The sequence below is a fragment of the Arachis hypogaea genome, chromosome 14 (assembly GCF_003086295.3).
Source record: "Arachis hypogaea cultivar Tifrunner chromosome 14, arahy.Tifrunner.gnm2.J5K5, whole genome shotgun sequence".
Lineage (NCBI taxonomy): Eukaryota > Viridiplantae > Streptophyta > Magnoliopsida > Fabales > Fabaceae > Arachis > Arachis hypogaea.
In genome coordinates this window covers 18,877,332-18,899,999 of record NC_092049.1, presented here as the reverse complement: position 1 = coordinate 18,899,999, position 22,668 = coordinate 18,877,332, and the positions used below count along the sequence as shown (strand labels likewise).

At 33.8% G+C, this 22,668-nt stretch overlaps 1 protein-coding gene across 4 annotated transcripts; it reads left to right on the top strand.

Annotated features, from left to right (window-relative positions):
* Positions 1-18,675: 18,675 nt before the first annotated feature.
* On the top strand, positions 18,676-21,503 carry LOC112740307 (uncharacterized). 4 transcript variants are annotated; one of them, XR_011871763.1, is made up of 5 exons: positions 18,676-19,497; positions 19,592-20,214; positions 20,507-20,614; positions 20,833-21,231; positions 21,414-21,503. XR_011871763.1 is itself a non-coding variant. In XM_025789073.2 (4 exons), the coding sequence occupies exons 2-4, from the start codon at positions 20,050-20,052 to the stop codon at positions 20,914-20,916; spliced, it is 357 nt and encodes a 118-aa protein (XP_025644858.1). In that variant the 5' UTR covers positions 18,676-19,497; positions 19,592-20,049; the 3' UTR covers positions 20,917-21,381. The 4 variants fall into 3 exon arrangements, 1 of the variants encoding a protein (XP_025644858.1); XR_011871762.1 differs by lacking the exon at positions 21,414-21,503 and having other exon boundaries at positions 20,833-21,381; XR_011871761.1 differs by lacking the exons at positions 20,507-20,614; positions 20,833-21,231; positions 21,414-21,503 and adding an exon at positions 20,305-20,385.
* The last annotated feature ends 1,165 nt before the right edge of the window (positions 21,504-22,668 follow it).

The following is a 22,668-nucleotide window of genomic DNA, read 5'->3' as shown; positions in this document are numbered from 1 at the left end:
TAGTTTTATTACTTATTTGATTTTTATTGAGTTTTTACTGTTTTTCTGATCATGCAGCTATTTTATAACAGGAACTGAACACTTTAGGCGACACAAAAAAAAAAAACGAGCACACGACGCGCAAGCGTCGCTAACGCGTACGCGTCATGTGTGTGTGCGTGAAAAATAAAAGGTTAAATTACATAGTTAGTCCATACACTTTTAGTGAAATTGCAAATTGGTCCCTATAGTTTAAAAGTTTGTAATTGGGTCCCTAAAAAATTAAAATTTGTAATTGGGTCCCTACCGTTCAAACACCGTTTGATTTAACGGAATATTCCTCAGCATATTTGCTATTTTAGACATGTGAGTTGCACGTGTTTAGCAGTAAGGACTAATTTACAATTTTAGTAAAAGTATAGGGACCAACACTATAATTTAACTATTTAAAAATGACCAAAAAACCCTAACCCACCCCACTCCCACCCCAGCCCTCTCATTCAGTAACTCTCCGCCCTCTCCACTCTCCACACTCGATCACTCCACAATCCACAACAGCGCCGAAACTCCTCTTCCCACCTTCCACAAAGCCGTCATCCTCTCAACTCCTGACGTTGCCAGACAGAACCCTCGCGGCGGCCCTTCCTCGTCGCTTTTTCACTCCCCGGCGCGGTCCTTTCTTTCTCTTTCCCCCTTTGTCGTCATCCTCCACACACAGTAGCCGCCGCTCCTCCACTCCTTGTCTCTCCACGCACGAGGATCTGTCGTCATCCTCCATGCACAGCAGCCACCGTGTCCATGTAGTCCCTGTTTTCGCTATCTGGGCCCACCGTGTCGTCCTCCCTACACTATTTGTATGCATCTAGAATGGAGCCCTAGGTGTTGGTTCTTGATTTTTTTCAGAACTTTTTTCCTTCTGATTTCTAATTGGTACTGATTTTCTAATTCTGATTATGATGATTTTCAATTTGTTATGATGATTGGTTTTGATCTATTTTTGTTCTGATCCAATGTGAACAAGGACAATAATTTTCAATGTTAAGACCAACAATTTGATCAAATCGAAGAACTTCACTTTGTGTGAATTAAGTATAGTGGTGTTTTGCTTCTTTATTTTCTGATGGCTTCCTTTTATTCTTTATTTAGTACTCTTAGAAATTAGATTTACTTTGATAAAAGAAGCTCAATTAATTGTCTGTAACCAATTAAAATGAGATCTATGCCAATGAGTGATCCTAATTGAAGAGGAACTGAATTCGCAAAGAGGAAGGGAGGGGAAGAAAAAGAAAGCTGCTGTGGTGGTTGATGCCATGGCCATGGCTGCCAGTGAAGAAGGGAGGGGAAGAGGAGAAGAGGGGAAGAGAAAGGATAATGGAAGAAAAGGAAAAAGAAGAAGTGCGCATTATGGTAAATGTGTATTTTTTATGATAAACGTTATTGAGGACCTAATTACAAATTTTATTTTTTTTTCGGGACCCAATTATAAGCTTTTAAACTATAGGAACCAATTTGCAATTTCACTGAAAGTGTAGGGACTAACTATGTAATTTAACCAAAATAAAATTGGACAGAGAGTTGAGCAGGAGTGGGGCTGGAACCATGCTGGGCATATAAGTCGCATCACGCGTACGCGTCCCTGACGCGTGCGCGTCGTTTGTGCAAATGGCCACCCATGCGTGCGCGTCCCGGACGCGTACACGTGACCTTGAAAAACAGCGTCAATGAGTGTTTGGGAAGAGAGTTGTGATGGCTTGGGGCTGGAAGTGTGCTGGAGCCACAAAGTTGATTACGCGTACGCGTCCCTGACGCGTGCGCGTCTTTTCCCAAATGGCCATCCATGCGTGCGCGTGCCTAACGCGCACGCATCATCTGAAATTAGCGCGATCCACGCGTACGCATCGCACGCAATGCCCAAATTAAACCCCTCAGCGCCTGAATTCAAATCATCCACCCCCCCAATCCTAATTCTCTCTTGTTCTTTTATCCTTTTATTATTCTTTCATCTTACTATTTGTTTTTGTTTTCAGTTCTTCTTTGCTTGAGGACAAGCAAACATTTAAGTTTGGTATTGTCGCTACGCTTATGGCTTTTCTGCTTATTTTAATAGCTCCAAAGGGAGATTAATGTTCTTCATGGAGGAATGAGATGGCCACTAGCATAACTGAGGTGGTTAAGTTCCTTTCATTCTATTTCTCTTCTGTTCTTAGTTTGTTGTTTTCTGTTTTCTGTTGTTTTGATTGCCTGCATGATCATTAGTACTTTCAGTTCTTAGAATTATTTTCATTCTGTTATTTGCCTCATGTACCGCTCACTGAACTTGAATCTAAAAAGAAAAAGAAAAAGAAGTGATATATTGCTTGAGAAATTGAGTTTATATTGAATAGTAGTCTTATTCACTTAAATGTGGTGGTATTTTATGTGATTCTGAATGCATGACATGAACAGTGCATATTTAAATTTGAATCAAAGAATATTGATGTACAAGGAACAGGGATTTAGAGAATTATTATGACTTCTCTGAAATAAACAAAAATTTAATCCTTGAAGCAAAAGAAACAGCATTGAAAAAAAACAAAAAAAAATAAGGTCCAAGGCTCTGAGCATCAATGACTAGGGAGGTCAGACATGATTAAAAGCTCAAAGAGTTGTTTCCCTAGTTATATGCTTGTGGTGTTCTTGTGTCAAGTAATCCTTGAGACAAAACATTTAGAGTCGATATCAATTGCAATTAGAAGAGTATGCCAAAGGCTTTGAGCACCACTATCTAGGAGCAGCTGAAAGAAAAATCAAAACTCCAAAAAGAGTTTCCCAGTTAAGTGCTTGTGGTGTTTCTGTGTCAAGTAAAGCTTGAGACAAAACATTTAAAGTCACGGCTAGGCTCAAGGTGCAAAGCACCAAAGAAAAGAAAAATTTCTGTGTTTAAGGGTTAAATTAAGCTACAAAAGATCAGAGAATTCATAATATTATCCGGATTCTAATTCTGAATGATACTGACATCCTTCTGATTCAAAGGAGAGTGAGATGCCAAAACTATTCAGGATTGCAGTTATAAACCCCACTATAATAAGAGACATGAGCATAATCGAACTCTCATTCTCATGCAAATTCACATTCTAAGCCTATATTAGTTTGGTTGCTTGGGGACAAGCAACAATTCAAGTTTGGTGTTGTGATGCATGAGCATCTTTCCTATCTTTTCCTAGTGAATTTGCATGTAATTCGTTGAATTTAATCAAGAATTAAATATCTTTTAGCCACTATGGATGCTACTTTGAGTCTTGTGCAATTCTGTTTATTTCAGGTGGCATTCGAATGGATTTGATGGAGTTTCTACAGAGAAAGAGAAGAAACCAAGGAGCTGACTAGCAAGGAGCGACGCGTACGCGTGATTCGGAGCTACCCATGGCGACGCGTGCGCGTACCTGACGCGTACGTGTGAAAAGTGAAGTTGCTCAGCGACGCGTGCGCGTACTTGATGCGTACGCGTGACACGCAGAAAAGACCATCGACGCGTACGCGTGACTGACGCGTACGCGTGACATGTGCAACATGCAGAAAATGCTGGGAGCGATTTCAGGCCGAGTTTCGACTCAGTTTTTTTCCCAGAAACACAGATAGAGCCAAGGCATAGCAAAGACTCAAGGGAGATTCACACAAGAATGGTTATGCCCACTCCAAGTTAAGCGTGGACCCTACGAAGCAAGTGGTCCCCATCCATCAAGTGAAGACATGCTTATTGCTTTAATTAATTCTGATTTAAACTTTATTTTATTTAAAAATAGGAAAAGATATTATTTTAGTTTTAGAAGATAGATTTTAAATTAATTAGGATTAGATATAAAAGGGAATTGGAATTAGTTAACTTTTCATTCCACCTCAGCCCAATTTACAATCCTTATTTTCACTCTGAACCATCAGGAACTAACCTTCCACTGTTAAGGTTAGGAGCTCTGTCTATTGTATGGATTGATTTTATTGTTTTTCTATTTTAATTCATGTTTTGATTTATATATCAAGAATTGTTTTGCTCTTTATTTTATGAATTTGGGTGGAACGGAAGTAAGACCCTCTTTCTAATTGCGTTCTTGTATAACTTGGAAAAGCTCTTTACTTGAACAACAACTTAAAAACAACTTCTCCTAAATTTCTAGTTTATCTGAATTTAACGGGATACGTGACATATAATCCTTTTATATTTGGGTAATTAGGATTTTTGTGGCTTATACACTAGCATTAAACTTCACCCCCTAATTGGAATTAATTGACCAAGGAATTGGCTGTTGATGAATTTTAGAGGAGACTAGAAAGGTCTAAGGAATTAGGGTCTAGTCACATATAGTTTGCCATGAATTAAATCTTGCATGATTAAAATAGTTAATAAGAAAAGTCAATCCGAAAAATAGATAACTCTGAAACCTTAACTGTTTCTCCATATTTTATTCCCAACTTATTTACTTGCCTTTCTTTAATATTCTTGCTATTGTTTAATGTCTTTGAACTCTCAAACATTATTTTCTGTTTGCCTAACTAAGTAAATCAATTAACCATTGTTGCTTAGTCCTTCAATCCTCGTGGGATCGACCCTCACTCACCTGAGGTATTACTTGGTACGACCCGGTGCACTTGCCGGTTAGTTTGTGGATTTTAAATTCCACACCACCAAGCTTCTAATTCTGTGGTAATATTGTCCACTCACAATGAACTGGGGAGAATCTGTCCCATCATTGATGAAAGTCTCAATTTTACCGTCTAGGGATGTGAAGCAAAACATGCTATTATAAGTTTTTATATTATCCTTAAAGTGTTTGTTTCTTTGGTCTGCTCCAAATATTAAATCTTGTAAGAGCTGAGGTGGACATTGCAAAAAGGCAGTTGTACTTTCCCTCACATACAACATATTGAGAACTCAATATTGGATCCTGTTTTGAACTTCTCTGATCTCTTCTCATACCACAACATAACATTGCAATGCCGACAAAAAAATTATGGGTCACCAATGTCTATCACATTTAATAATCATAAAGATAGTAAATTTTGTTTCAGTTATATCTGCAACAAATACTTTATATAAAAATATACCTTTTTTTCACCATGTGAAGTATAAAAATAATATTTACAAAAAATTATCAATGACCGCAATCTATAGATTAAAAAGATGAGATCATATAATACAGTTTTATTGTACCAAGACCAAGGTTTAAGTTTTATATGTACACTAATCAAATAATAAGAATTACAATAAATCTTCAAATACAAAAAATATAATATATAACCATATCTTTGTCAAAATTTTAAAAATTGGGGTAAGTACGATTTTGGTCCCTTAAGTTTAGTGCCAGAATCGAATTCGTCCCTCTTGTTATTTTGCAATTAAAATCGTCCTTAATGTTTTTTTTCGTATTAAAATCGTCCTTTTTAATAAAATTTTTTATTTTATTCCTAAACTACCCCTATTCCTATTTTAATAATAATAATTATAAAATTAAAAAAAAACGAAAACACAGTGTTGGGGGAGGGGAAGAAAACGCGTTGGGGGAGGGGAGGGAAGGGGAGGGGAAAGGAAGAGGGGGGAGGGGGATGGCGCCGGGAAGCCTCCGTCGTCACCGCCATGACCTCGTCGTCGCCGTGACCTCTGTTTCTGTTTCTGTTTCTCTTGAATTTCTGTTTCTCTATTTCTGTTTCTGTTTGGGGGTGGGGGAGAGGGGAGGCGGAAAGGGGAAAGGGGAGACGGGGAGGGGGAAGGGACGCGTGGGGGTGGGGGGAAGGGGACAGTGGAGACAGGGAGGGGGAGGGTACGCGTAGGGGTGGGGGTGGGGGGAGGGGGAATGGGAGGCAGGGAGGGGGAAGGGACAGTGGGGGTGGGGGAAGGGGGAAGGGGACAGTGGAGACGGGGAGTGGGAGGGGACGCGTAGGGGTGGGGGGAAGGGGGAATGGGAGGCAGGGAGGGGGAAGGGACAGTGGGGGTGGGGGAAGGGGGAAGGGGACAGTGGAGACGGGGAGGGGGAAGGGACAATGGGGGTGGGGGGAAGGGGAATGGGAGGCGGGGAGGAGACAGTGGGGTGGGGGGAATGGGGAATGGGAGGCGGGGAGGGGGAGGGGGAAGGGGAAAGGGGGACGGGGAAAGGGAGGGGGAGGGGACAGTGGGGTGGGGGGAAGGGGGAAGGGGAGGGGACAGTGGGGGTGGGGAGAAGGGGGAAGGGTAGAATTGTCATTAAAAAAAAATTTTAATTACAAAGGACGAAGTTAAATACAAATGCAACATTAAGGACGATTTTAATTGCAAAATAACAAGAGGGACGAATTCGATTCTGGCACTAAACTTAAGGGACCAAAATCGTACTTACCCCTTAAAAATTCGTACGCTAATCGATAATTTTTTTTGTTTACAAAAAACATAACAATAGTAAATAATAAAGTGTTGATATTGCTACATCTTAAATTATCTGTATTCTCATCAACATCGAATATGACTGGGTATTCAATTTGTATAAAATTATCTACTACTGTCGTGTTTTCAATAATATCCTCAACTTCTTCAAAAATTCTTACAAGATTTATAGCCAATTCCTTCAAAAATGATTTTTTGTCTCAAGTGTCTTCCCTTATCAATTATGCACATTATTTTTAATACTTTGGTTAGTAAATTTGAATTAGATGTAGTTGTCCCTGTAATAATTAGAGATAATACATCAATTATCTTATATTATAAAAAAATTTAATGTATCCTTAGATTCAAAAGGAAATTACGTTATATTATCATTGCTACTAGCTATGGTGGTAATATTGCTACATGTTATCATCATATCTGTAAGACGCCTTTGCATTTGTTAGAAAGGGTAAGAGAGAGCAGTAGAGAAAATGATTGTATATATTCAAATTGTGTAGAATGATACAATATAGAAGAATATTTATAGGTGCTAAGAAAATCGAAATAATAAAGACGTAATATCTTATAATAAATATTCAGATATGCTAAATAATTTTAATGAAAGCTAATTGATCCTAATATATTCTAACATCTCTCCTCAAACTCAAGTGACAACATGAGTTTGAAACTTATTTAAAACAACAAAATAAAGAGAGAAAAAAACTGTATAAACTGACGGAACAGGTGCAGACGGAACTGCCAAAAGGAAAGCGAAAACTATATGATTTCACCATGAGAATAGATAAGCAGTGGATGAGCTAATCAGTGAAGTAAGAAAAGTATCAAAGCATTGACAAAAGAGAAAGAAAAAAATGGCACGGAAGAAAAGTATAAAAAATACGATGATTTCATTAGAAGAAAATCAACTTATCCTCTTCAAGGAGGATACCATGACTCGAATACCATATAGAAAGGGTAAGAGAAAGTAGTAGAGAAAAGAATTGTATATATTCAAGTTGTGTAGAATGATACAATATAAAAGAATATTATAGGCATTAAGAAAATCGAAATAATAAAGACGTAATATCCTATAATAAATATTCAGATATGTTAAATAATTCTAATAGAAGCTAATTGATCCTAATATATTCTAACAGCATTGATGTATTACACTGTAAACGAGATAAGTCAAATTTTGCTTTGCATGTATGTCGTTTGCAAACGAGATATTTGGAGTTTGAAAAAAATACCTATCTCGTTTACACAGTAAAGAAGGATAAATAATATCAATAAAAAAATTATGATTAAAATTAATATCAATAATCCAAATTTTTAGCGTACAATTAGTACTAAAAAAAGTTAGTGAAAGAGATTAAAATGAAGGATAAATAAAACAGAAAAAGAACGGGAGATAACTGTTTTAATCTATGTGCAGTTTACCCTCCTTCTAAAGTGAGTCACGTTGAGTAGTAGTTATTATAATTTTTTTTATCATACCTTATTTAATTTAATTTTATTTATTTTATATATTCTAAATGTTAAATAATTTATAAAATTTTTATTTTTATTTTAAATTGTTGATATCAAATTTAAAATATAAAAATAAATATATAATTTAAATTAAAAAATTAGTGGGCAATGATATTGTTGCAGTTCACAATAAAAATCATGTTGTCCGTAAAAAAAAATAACTGCAAATGATTTCTATCTTACCAAGAAGTCATTCTATTTTACCAAGAAGTCATCAATAACTACGTTATATTACCATTGCAACTACTTTATGTTACCATTGCTACTGGCTATGCTGGTAATATTGCTACATGTTATTATCATGTTTGAAAGATGCCCTTACATTGATGTATTACTTACCGAGAGTATCATGATTTGGTAAAATTTTTGAACTAGCTGAATTATAAATCTATATTATGAAGGTAGGATGCAAAGTAGAAGAAGTGAAATTTAGTTCTGTGATAATTATAAGCTATCGTAGTTATCTTATCATGCTTCTCTTGAAGTAGCATAGCCTTTCTCTTCAATCTTGTATCCTTTTGCAACCTAGATCAGTTTGTGTACTCTAATTCATCTATAATAATTATATAGCATATTAGAATGATTATTTTAGTAGACCAATTAAAAAATTAAATAATCGGTCTTTGAATTATGAAATATTAAAAAAAATCTAAGCATATTAGCAATATAAGTTGGCTTTGTAACTAGTGAATATTGTTTGATGTTTGTTAAAGCTATTGTTGACTTGTGTGATGATATGGGCTATTATATGCTCTATTTGTGTTAGCTAAATTACTAATACCGCTAATATTGACACATTGTTTTTTCTTTTCATCCACAGAGTGTGAAGTAGTGGTGACAGACCTTGGTCGATGTCGTGTTGAGTTATTACCTAATAAGATAATTCAAGACATTAATTTTGAATATATTTTTATTAAAGTTTGTAATCGAATAAATAATAGAAAAAACAAAATACATAAAGTGCATGTATATTCACAAAAGCAACTTCCAAAAAATTCATCCAAAAGCCCATCTATAATGGTGCTTCTGGTTGTAAGGTCAGACAACACCAATTCAAAATACACACCCATTGGAACTATCACTCGAATTTTCTGTAATTTGTTCATAAATAAATTTAGTGGGCTTTTTTTCAAATAAATAATTTAATTATTTTATTTACTAAAATATGTCATTTATAGCGTATTTACCAATTTATATCACATGATTTATCTCGTTTACAATGTAAACGAGATAAGTGTTTTTTTCAAACGAAGGATAAATAATATCAATAAAAAAATTACGATTAAAATAATATGAATAATCTAAATTTTTGGCGTGTAATTAGTACTCAAAAAAAGTTGGTAGAAGAGATTGAAATGAAAAATAAATAAGATAGAAAAATAATGAGAGATAACTGTTTTAATTAGGGGTGTTATCGGTTCGGTTTGGTTCGGTTTTAGACCAAAAACCAACCGAACCGATTTATTCGGTTTTACATAATACCAACCAATCGGTTTGCTGTTTGCGCAACAACTGAACCGAACCGAACCGAACCAAAAGTGGTTTAGTTCGGTCGGTTTTTTTGGTTTTTAAATTCTAACTAATAGAAAATTAATCTTAGTAAAATGATGTTCAAAACAACCAATAAACTGAAATAATATTACATTACATTCAAATTCAACACAATTTCAACTCATTCCAACAACTAAACATAAAACAAACACATTTGTTAAGTCTAAAATATCCATTTTAATGTATTACTAAACCACTTCTGCGGTTCGGTTCGGTTCGGTTCGGTTTCTACTGAGCCAACCGAAAACCGAACCGAACCGATCGGTTTACTTCGGAAAAAAACCAAAAAAACCGATTTTTTCGGTTTTTATTCGGTTGTTGTAAATTTCGGTTCGATTTTGCGGTAAATTTCGGTTTGGTTCGGTAACTTACACCCCTAGTTTTAATCTATATGCACTTGTGCAGTTACCCTCCTCTTAAAGAGTGAGTCATGTTGAGTAGTAGTTATTATAATTTTTTTTATCATAACTTATTTAATTTTATTTTATTTATTTTATATATTCTAAATGTTAAATAATTTATAAAATTTTTATTTTTATTTTAAATTATTAATATCAAATTTAAAATATAAAAATAAATATATAATTTAAATTAAAAAATTAATGGACAATGATATTGTTACAGTTCACGATAAAAGTCACGTAATTCATAAAAAAAATAACTGCAAGTGATTTTTATCTTCGCAAAAAGTCATCAATAACTACTACTTCTATATACCATTCACAAGTGGTTTCTATCTCTCCCAAATTATATTATATTTTTATATTTAAATGGTTAATTTTTTTAATAAAATTAAATAAATAGTTAATTTTTTCACAAATCTTTTGTTTTTTCTGACGTTCTACCATAATAAATCACTATAACAAAATAGAGAAGTGGCGGTGGTTTTTTAGGTGATTAGCGGCGGTTTAAACCGTCGCTATTTTCGGGTCGCAGCGGTACTCAAAGCGCAGCCAGGTCAACCATCGGCACGGTAGCGACAGCGGTTTTGAAGAACTGTTGCAATAACCACCGCAAGAGCCACTTGGCAAATTGCGGTGGTTTGAAACCGCCACTATGTGCTTGAAGAAGGAAGTGCAATGTGTGGCAGTGGTTTAGGCAACCGCCGCAAAACATGATTTTGAAATTTACGTTGGACAGTTATGGCGGTTTTGAACCAATGCAAAAAGGCTAAAGAAATTAAAGAAGATTTCTGTGGCGTTTTTCAACTGCCGCAATACCTGTAGTATTTATTTTTTTAAAATAAACAAATTTATCTATAAACTATTTCCTAAGGCTTTGATCCTAATAAATATATAATTACTACAATATTAAAATCTACACCTCAAAAAAAAAAAAAGAAAAATTTACCAAAATAATATAAACATTGCATTTCAAAATATAATATATATTTAATAGTAGTGGCTAGTGGAGCTAGTGAGAAGTGCGAACGAAAAAGAAATTAAGCAGGTTCAGCGGGTAATAGCGCGAATTTCTTAAAATGCCGTGGAGCAAATATAATGACTGCCGTCGGATTTGTGTTTTAGAGGCAGTTGCTTTATACTGCTGGTATATGAAAAGATGGGTAGCAGCGATGGCAATTGTATTTCACCGCTTCTAAAAAATGGCCGCTGAAATTATGAATTGTTGTAGTGTCTTTTTTTAAAGGGTAAAAAAACAAAAGATAATAAATATTAAGAAGTTTAACTATTTTGAACAAAACAATTTTACTTGATAGTTGTTGTGTGGCAAAGGAAATACTAAATAAAATAGGATTTAATTAATTTGTTTTTTAAAGAAATTTTAAGATTATAATAATAGAAACAAGGACCTTTAATAAATATATGTATGAGCATTGAATGGGAAGTGGCATTACGCACTACAACAATTTTGATCTATGGAAATATATATTCTAAACAATACTTAAAAAGTGTTGTCTAAAATAATAAAAAGCAACTCTTAATATTTGTTGCAAAAAATAAAACTATTGCAACTTTTTTAAATCAACATGTTATAACTGTTCCTTTTTAGTTAATTAAAAAACATAACAAAAATGTTGCTTTAATAAATTAAATAGACAACATTTATTGTATTCATATATTATATTTTATAAAAGTTGCTTTAAAATTTTTAATAAACATCAACTTATAAATGTTACCTAAAATAAATTAATATTTTTTCTTAAAATTATAATCTCCCCTCCAAACATTTTAACAAAAATTATTTTTTTCCCACTTTAACTAAAAAAAAAAAAGAAAAACAAAACCCAATTCAATTCATCATCTTCACCTTCTACTGAAATAAAACTCCAACCCTAATTTTTGAAATTACAAACACACCAAGCATCTCTTTCATTTCTCAACTTGTGAAGTGTATGGGAAAACCATTGGGAGCTTTCTCCCTAAGGATAGCACACTTCGTAAGGTGATCTCTCGTTTTCCTTGTAGATCTGTGCATGCAAATGATAGTTTCCTAAATCATCTTCATCTTCGGCTTCTTCTCTTCGAGGATGGCAATGGAGATCTTGACACGCGTTTGAGCTTTGATTCTCTCTGCTCACAGTTCGAGATTCAATCTTCTCTGCTCCCATTCGAGATTCGATCCACTTTGTTCGCGTTTGACCTTCAATCGTCTCTACTAGCAGTTCGAGCTTCGATCATTTCTTCTCGCTTGTTCATCATTGCAGGTACCTATGATTCTGCCTATTCCTTTTCCTTTTTCATTTTGAATCCTAATTTTAATAATGTTGATGTTGCTATTATAGGGTTTTTGGTAATAATGTTGTTGTTTCGAGCTTCTCTAGGTTTCGCTTGCCGTTCAGCTCTGATCTCTTCCAATTTGCCAGTGTTCTTCTGCTAGAGTTCATCACCGCTGATCTTTGTTCTGCAGGTACTCATGATTTTTCCTCTGTTTTTTTTTTTCTATTTTTGTGTTTTGAATCCTAATTTTTAGTTATATGAAACTTGTTGCTGTGTGCATTAGTGTTGAGGCAACTATACTGTCACTGTGTGCATTAGTTTTGAATCATAATACTTATACTTGTAATACTAAGTTTGTGTCAACTTTCTAAAAATGCTTGAGATCCATTTCTATGGAAGGGTCTTAAAACTTGAGAATTATGGCCTAATCAACTGATAGCTGCTGTTTCTAGATCCTTTGGTATACCCTGCTAGCTTTCTGTGTTGGGGATGTAGCTTAGATAAATGTCGTGTTTACCTTTGTTTTCGGTTTTTATTTAAATACATAAAATCTGGTTGTTTTCTCTTGTGGTTGGATGTGATATTGTTAGAGGGAATGTGGAAATGCATTTAGGTATGTCCAAGATAACTAGTCTTGAAAAAAATGGGTTAACCTGTTGGAATTTTAGGGTAAACTTGATTTAAACCAAATGCTGGTTACTTTGTTATGCTAGCGATCGGTCATAGCCTTGGGAAGAATTTTTTATAACTATTGAATGCCGTGTATTGGTAAATCGCCTTTGTCTTTGTCACAAGTGGGTCAGAAACATATGTTCTTCATTTATCATATCTTTATAAATATTTCAAAATATAACCCATTTTTATTTGTAGTTCCAAGTTGAATGAAGGAAGACCTCTTAGCTGCTCAGTCTCATGGAACTGATTTGTTGCAACATGGAGAACAATAACTTCATTAATAGTAAGTTCAATAAACTTCACATCTTACCATGCCAAAAGATATCTCTTTATTTTCTTATAGTTGAAATTTCTAAATTAGATTTTGAAGTTTGTAAGTTGTTATGCAAGGGAATTATACACCCTTGGTTTGACCTGTGAACTAGATTGCACTCACAAAGTATTTTCAATTGTGAGTGCAGATCAATCCACAAACACAAAGGTCATATACAGTCATGAGTCATCTTCTGATTAGAATTCAAATGAAATGCACCTAATTTCTGAATTGACATTCATGAATGGCTAGTGGGAATTTCACAATTTATTCTATATGCATATTTATTTTATCAGGTAGAAATATTTGTGTTAACAATTTTCCTTTTAGACACAGATACTGTCTAAAAAAATTAGGAGTTCAAATTTGGTATGCAAACTTTGAAGAATATCTCTGTGTTTATCCTGTCAATCAGTATCAACTTTACTTGCCTCACAGGTTAGTAGTGAACATCAAAGGCCATAAAGTAAGTTTGATTCTTTTTCCAATCTTGATAATGATACTGATTCTAGAATTAAGAAAATATGTACTATATGGATAGTTGAGAAATTTTCCATGTCAGTGAGTCACTTTCTGTTATAGCTTCTTCAAATATTTTTTAGGTATTGTCCAATTTTTTCACTCTAGATTCTAGAAGCACAAGATAAATCAAACAAATAAATATATACATATATGCCACTTGCTATTCTTGATGCATCAATAATTCAATATGCATTAAGAATTAGTCCACAAAGAAGTTAATAAATTTTTATATACAGTCATATACAATCATATACTTATTTTAGCGTGGGAAAAAAGCGAATATACTTATTTTTTCATTATTTGAATTTGAGTGATGCTTCCTGAATACATGAAAATTGTGAAAGCTATCACATTTTTAGGGTTCTCAATATTGTACAATAAAGCAAATAGGACAAAGAAAAATGAAAGCATGTGCAACAACTGAATTTGAGGTTGGGGGTTAATTATGTTAAAAGGAACCTGGGCCTTGGATAGGAATTAGTTAATTAGCAAGAAGAAATAAAAGAGATTATGGTTATTAGAGGTGTAGAACAGGTTCAGATGAGAAATTAGTCATTAAGTTTGGGGAGCAAGGGAACTCTCAAATCTTGCTAATCCATTGTGGTTTTGTAGAATAATGCTCACTTAACATTCTGATCCCGTTCCAATGGGTGTATATGTCTATATGTTAACAGTTTTAGTCATTAAAAACATATTAAAAAGGTACATTTTCAAGGAATTTAATATGTGGTTAATGAGAATAATAATAATTTACCCACCCTTTACCAAACATTTTTGTTCCTCACTAAACCTTTCATATTTCTTCCTTCTACCACTTCGGTTCACTCGCAGTAAAATTATCAAAAATGATGGATAATAACTATTTTCCATGTGACAAGATGGTGTGATAGATCAATTCATTGGATTTGTTACAATATTAAGAAAAGATTCATTTAGTCAAGTAACTTAAACATGAGACACTAGAAAGTAATTGATGCAAATAAATAGTGCCACATAAACAAAGGATAACTCCAATTTCCTCTCCCTAATAAACTCATATAGAGAAAGATCCAAACCTTAGTGTAAGTCTGGATGTGGTCTGTCCAAAGGGAACTTGTTTTAAAAACATCCCTTAGGGTTGATATAACCTCAAAAGATGTGGCCTTTATAAGATCATCATCTTTATTATATGGCTTATCCTACAGCACCAAGTAAAACCACATAAAACTACAATAACAAGGCAAAGAAACCTATTACTCTTGACCAAGATGTAGACTAAGGAACCTCTACTCATTCTTTGCTGAGCTCCTAGTTCTAAGAGGTATATATGGCGTGCTTTCATCTTTCCTCTCCTTTTGGTTTTCTATATATCTTCTAGAAGCTTTGTTCTTTACCCCAATATCGATGTTCTAGCTTTGTCTTGTCAATCCTACCCTTATGGTTCATCTTTTACTGTTCAAGACTAGCATTGTAAGGCTGTTAATCATGCTTCACCCATCTAAGAATTTTTCTTTCATTCAACCTTGCTACCAATGAAGAAATTTTCTGCTCTGTTAATTCTTCGGCTTGCAATAATTACAAAATATAAATAAGATAAGTTGTAATTAAGAAATGCAAAAGGTCATCAGAATTTATTGTGTGTTTTTTTATTTATTTCTATTACACTAATCTCTGGTTTTTTTTCTTGAAGGAGATTGATAAAAAAAATATTTACGGATCTTTGGTGAATACTAAGTGCAAATATATATAGCAAATTGTTGCGGCATGACCTCGTAAGATATTTCTATCTTATACTTATTTGCTTTTATATGTTTATGTTATTCTTTTGCACTTTTTTATGTAACAAAATACTGATTGTTTAATTAAAAAATTAAAATATAAAAGCATTTTTATTTTAAAATATATCTTTTCAAAAGTAATTATTAATATTTCTTTTAGAATAATTATATCTTTTATGATAAATACTTAATATATCTTTTATTTTTATATTCAAACTAAGGAGAATTCTATATGTATTCGAATTCCTCAAATTTATCTTTCAAATATTATAAATAAAGAGCTTAATCGACACTTAAAGTATGTTGTATATCTTTACTCTTTTATTATACTAATTGATATATGTTTATGTTATTCTTTTGCACTTTTTTATATATTTTATATTAAGCAACCGTGCATATATAGCAAGTTTCAGATTCCATTTTGGTAAATGAAAATTGTTTTTAGCTGATGTTTAAGACGATAATCATTTTTACTTTAATAGTAATATCACTATGAACAATTAGGTTTTCCCAGGACTCATCCAAGAACTGGATGAGTTTACCAAGACATAGCCAAGAGTTTAGGGATGGCGTCAATAGATTCTTGGACTATGCTTACTCCGTTGAAAATCCTCAAGGAAAGGAAATTCTATGTCCTTGTGCAAAATGTTGCAACTTCCTTTGGAGTCAAAGAGAGTCTATTTATAGCGATTTAATATGCTTTGGATTTGTCAAGGGCTATACACGATAGGTTAATCATGGAGAAAGTGTAATTGGTATGGATGTCGATACTGGTGATACCGATGAGATTTATTCATGCGATGACATTGAAGGCTTGCTAGACGAAAGGTTTAGGAATGTGGCAGATGTTGAAGGAGAAAAAGAAGGTATGAACGAAGATGCAAAGAAGTTCTATAATTTGGTTGACGAGGCTAGCAAGGAACTATATCCTGGTTGCAAGGGATTTTCTACATTATCTTTCACCATCCGACTATACTTGTTGAAGTGTCTACATGGATGGAGCAATGCCTCGTTCACTTCCCTCCTGGAGTTGTTGAAAGAGGCTATTCCTAACTTGAATCTCCCTTCTTCTTTCAACAAAGCCAAGGCTATGGTGAGAGATTTAGGTCTTGATTATAAAAAGATTGATGCATTCCCAAATGATTGCATGCTATATTGGAAAGAGCACAAGAATGAAACATGTTGCCATGAATGTGAAACTTCTTGTTGGATTGAGACTGCGGTAGTTGAAGGTGACATATCTTCAAAGAAAGCTCACAACATTCCTGCAAAGACATTACGGCACTTTTCCCTAATTCCCAGGCTTTAAAGGCTATTCATGTACTCAAAGACGGCTAAGAATATGAGTTGGCATCAGGAAGAGCGTAAAAAGGATGGAAAGCTAAAGCATCCTGCTGATGGTCAATCATGAAAATATTTTGATAATCGACATTCAAAATTCGCCAAGGAACCTTGTAACTTGAGACTTGGTTTGGTGAGCGATGGATTCAATCTGTTTCGAACCATGAGTATATCTCATAGCACATGGCTGGTTATTTTAATGACTTATAACTTGCCACCATGGATGTGCATGAAACAAGGATACTTCATGCTTTCTCTGTTGATCCCAGGACCAAAATCGCCAGGAAATGATATTGACGTGTAACTGCAACCATTGATTGAGGAATTGAAGGAGTTATGGGAACTTGGGGTAGAAACATACGATGCCGCAAGAAATAAAACTTTTCAAATGCATGCAGCTCTCTTATGGACAATTAGTGATTTCCCTGCATATGCAATGTTATCCGGGTGGAGTACAAAGGGGAAACTAGCTTGCCTTTCTTGTAACTATGGGACTTGTTCTAGTTATCTTACACATAGTCGAAAGATGTGTTATATGGGTCATCGTGTTTTTTTTGCCCGAGGAACATCCATGGAGAACTAATAAGAGGTCATTTAATGGAAAAGAAGAACATCGGAAAGCTCCACCATTGCTAGAGGGCATGGAAGTTTTAAGTCACTTAGATTCTATGGAGAATTCCTTTGGGAAGACAAAAAAAAAGGTGAATGAAGGTCCATGGAGAAAAAGGTCAATCTTTTTTTATTTACTTTACTGGAAGTATAACACATCAAGACACAATCTTGATGTAATGCATATAGAAAAGAATATAGTTGACAGCATTCTTGGAACTCTCTTGGATATATCTGGTAAGACAAAAGGCCACCTAAATGCTCGATATGACTTGCAAGAAATAGGCATTCGTAAGAATCTTCATCCAAAAGAAATAAGAGGTCATAGAAAAGTGAAGTTTGCAAAAGCATGTTTCTCCATGACTAAAGCTGAGAAATCAATTTTTTGTGATGTCTTGAAGAAAGCAAAGCTACCTGATGGTGTTGCCTCAAATATTTCTCGATGCGTGAACCTTGCAGAAAGAAAAGTATCTAGTTACAAGACTCATGATGCCCATTTTATGCTGCATTATTTGCTGCAAATTTCCATCAAAAATATACTTCCAGATTCGGTCGCAATCCCTTTAATTAGGCTTGGCTCTTTTTTTCGTCGGTTATGTCAAAAGGTTATCACATTAGAAGGGATAAATCAATTGGAAGCAGAGATTGTGATAACACTATGCCAATTGGAGACGATTTTTCCTCCTTCATTTTTTGACATAATGATGCATTTGCCTATTCATTTGGCTAATGAAGTGAGACTAGGCGGCCCAGTTCAATTTTGGTGGATGTATCCTCCCAAAAGATACATGTGTACTTTGAAGTCATATGTTCGAAATAGAAGTCGTCCTGAAGGATCTATTGTGGAGGCCTACTTGGTTGATGAGTGTTTGACTTTTTGCTCACGTTATTTACATGATGGTTTTCAAACAAAATTGAATAGAATACCCCGGAATAATGATGCTAATGACTTTGAAGCAGAAATTTCATATTCATTTCCAATTTTGTTTCCTAAGAAAGGCTGTCCATTGGGAGCAAAGAAGGGTGAGCTTTTTTCTCTTGATGACAAGTCTCGAAACCAAGCCCATAGCTATATATTATTGAACTGTGGAAAAATTGAAACCAGTCAATGGGTCCTTCTATACCCAATGATAATGGTGAAATTGATTTGATTAGGGGTGACTTGCATGAAGTTGTTATAGATGCTTCAAAAGGAGTTCTTCTTTCACAAGAATATAACACAGAATCAGAAGATAATTCCGAAGATGGCATTGAATGATTTATACTTTTTTCCTTCATTACACTAAATAGTAGGGAAGTGGAATGAAGGATGTATATACTTTAACTTTTTAATTGCATTAAACAATAGGGAAGTGGAATGAAAGATGTATTACTTTTTTATATATGTGTCTTATGGCATGCCTTTTTGTTTATTTCTATTAAATAGTAGTCTTCTTTTTTTATTGACATACAACAGCTATAGCATAACTGATTAATTTTATTTTCTTTTTATTTTTAAGGTTCTAATAGAATAGGTTTATTTTGTTTATTTCAGAAATACAATGGAAACAAGAACTACTCCAAAGCGGAGAAGACTGGTAAAACAGTATCAAAGCAACAAGCAATTCATGTAGAAAAATATAGCAGAAATTCATAAGCAGCAGCATTTTATCTCTCCCATGATGGCTGGTGGTCATGGAAAAAAGAGAGTGACTCTTATGCCTTCTAAGCAAAGCACTCAAAAAGAAGTCCCAATTTCCAAAAGAATGAAAAGTACGCCGAACCAGAAAATTAGAGCTAGTGAAGAAGAACCAGAAAATCTTAAAAAGCGTCCAACCATGGGTATGGATAAATTTTTGGAGACACATGGGATTCATTTGGAAAGAGAAGATGACCATTTTGAACCAAGTGTTGAAAATGAAAGATCTATTCAGGAAAAACAACAAAATCTTAGGAAGATAAATACAAAATCAAGTTGTCAAGCCATGGCACTTGATACATTTTTGGAGACAAATGGGATTCATGTGGAAGGAGAGGAGGAACATAGTGGAGCAAATGCTAATGAAGTTGGAGATGATGATGATGATGATGATGATGATGATTTCTCGGATGATGAGGACTATGTTGGTGAATATGATGAAGATGCAGTTCTTCATGGTGATGACAATTACCTTATGGAAACTAACAATGTTAAAGGTGTTGTACTTTATACATAATTATCATTTTACTTATTCATTAGCATGTATAGCTATATAATTCATTTAAATGGTTAAATTGCACATATTTATAGATACTCCAAAGACTAGAAGGACACGAGAAAAAACAAGGTGTGCTAAAATCCATGCAAGAAGTTGGGAAGAAAGAGAAGAGGTGACTTTTTATAAAGGACAAGCAGTGGGACCAACTCCAAGAAGAGTGAAGGACTTAACTTACTTTATTGGAACAATGGGAAGGAATAGTGATTTCATAACATTGATGTACACTAGTTGAAAAGCTGTGCCCCTCAAAGTCAAAAAGCGCATATGGAAATATATTAACATAAGTGTTTTATTTCTCATCTATTTTTTATGATCTGAAATTTTCCAATTTCGTATGGTTTAGATGTAGTTTTGTAAAAATATATAGCTGCTGTTTTATTCTACAGTTTTGTCTTTGTTTTTAGTGTTCTTGAATTGTCATTTACAATTTTTGTTTTGTACTTTTTCGTAGTCAAAGTTCATTCTTCCAAAAGAGGGGAAAGAGTGGGTGATGACTGGTGTTCGAGAAGCTTGGAAAGGTTACAAAACAAGAATCAAGGGAAAGCATTTTGAGATATATAACAACATTGAAGATATGCTGAAAAATCGCCCTTTAGATATTCCAGAAGTTCAATTTCGAAAGTTAATTGCATATTGGAGTATTCCTTCTGTTAAGGTGAGTTGTCGAATAAATAATTCTGTTTCTTTGTCTTTTTTATGCTTTTGGTTTATTACATATAACTCCCTTTAATTTTGTTGGGTATAGGCTCTATCTCGTTTAAATTCTGAAAATCGTAAAAAACAACAACATCAACATCGAATGGGACCTATAAGTTTTGCAAGAGTGCGTAATGAAATAGTAATAATTTTGATTTTTTATAAGTTTTTTCTTGTTGTATAATGACCATCTTAAAACTAGATAAATATTATTTTTGGCCATTGTTAATACTCTTTCCCCTTACTTGTAGCGTGAAATGAATAAGAACAAAGAAGACCCATCACAAGTTGATGTGTTTGTTGCAACTCGAACTGGACGAAAAGGAAAAGAACTTGATTCAGGAACACAAGCTGTTATTGTAAGTCATAATAAGTTGAAGTAGAATCGCCTTAATTTACAAATTGATCTGAAGTAGAACTGCCTTAATTTACAGTATCATTTTAAGTCAGATTGTCCTGTATAAAACTAACAATGTTCAAAGTCATAATAACGAAAGCAATTATCCTTATCTGCCACAGAACCTGATAATAGGATAAACTTATCTACAACAAGCTAAAATCGTTATTTTTTTAATAGGATAAACTTAAGAGCCACCAAGAAGCTGGAGACACTCCCAAGAAAGCATTTACTGCAGTGCAGTATTTGGCAAAGAACAACTAGGAAGAGTTCGATCTTATGGGAGGACAATCACAAAAACATCTCTGCAGAAAGAACGGGAGATTGCTAAAATTAAGTAACAACATGCAAAGACTATAAGTTCAATGAAAACTGAACTTCATGAGACAAAAGACAGAGTCTAAAGTTTGGAGGATCTTGTGAAGCTTCTCTTGCAACAGAGTTCTCTTGGCACAAATATTGATGAAGCAATGTCTTTATTACAAGCCATGGAATCAACACATGATATAAATAGTAAGCAATGTCCGAATAGCAACGATCGTCCTTCCTCATCAACTCGTGATCCAAAATGATGACCAGGTATAACAAAAAAATTTGCAGTAATTTTTGTGATTTATCATTTATTGGGAATGGACTATCAACATTTTTGGCCTTTGCTTTCTCTGTCTTCTGCCATCTTACTTCATGGTGGCTTCTGCAATACACTCTTGCTATTTTTAATCAATCATCTTTTTTTCCTTTTTAATTAATTATTTTTGTAGCGTTGTGCTACTGTGAGGAAGAAAATTTTTTCCTCATTGCTGAAATAATGTGAATATGTTGGAGAGTGATGCGTGTTGTCACTGCAACAGACTCTAGTAACTGCTGTTTCATTCACAGGAATGGCAGAAATTGTCAAGGGAGTTGTTTCATATCTTTGTCTTTTCATTTTTTTCCCTTCAAATTTATGTTTCAGTCATTTATTTCTCTGTTGCTTTCTCTCAAACATAAATTAATTAATTTTATATGATAGTGATAATAAAAGAATAATCATTAAAAAAAAAAGAGAAAAATCTAATATAGTGGCAACGTTATTTCCTTCCACACCAACAATTATGTGAGTGAAGTCTCTTCTTGTGAGCTTGTTCCTTATAATTTTATGATTCTAAATAAGAACTACTAAGCTAATACCTTTTTGGAGCAATCATCATTTTCTGAATTGCATTTCACTTTCTCAGTTTACTCAGGTACTTCATCAAACACATACCATGTAACATTTTCCGTTATTGCACCTTTTATGTTTCAATTTTTTTTAAATGCAACTTTAACTAAACCCCAATTCATTTATGTGTTTGTTTTTCATTTGGGAATTTCCGCTTTTATATGCTGTAACTTTATAAGTTGTTTCAATGGATTTTACACTAAAAAATTGAAGTATATGGATCCTGAATTATTTTGTTCCTTTGATTTTATTCTATTAGTGTTGTTTTGCTATTTTATGGATAATCATATGGTTAAAACTTAGAACAATTTGGGAGTTTTCTGACACCTGTATTTTCAGCTGACACAGGTTAAGAATTATTGAGTATTCTTAATTTAATAGGGAACTTTGATGTTACTCGCACATAGTTATTAGGGGAGTATAACAATGGCTACTGCAGCAGTTATTGGACTCAATGGAGGCAAGAGGATTTTGAGTTCATCATACCATTACTCTGATGTTACCGAAAAGCTTTCATTTGGCACTGATTTTGGATCCGCACACTATCAGATTGTTCCAACAAAGTCAAGCATGGATATAAAATATGCAAGTAGATTGACATCTTTTTGATAAATATTAATTACTATTTTATTATGACAATTATTGTTAGACAAGAATTTTATTATTTTGTTGAGAATTATTGATGAACATGTATTTGAAATACTAATTGAACTTTTTAATATCTATTTTAATTAAAATTTTATTATTAGTTATTTTGTCTCTTTTATAATTTTTTCCATTGTACACAAATTTATTTATTAATTAAAATAATTACA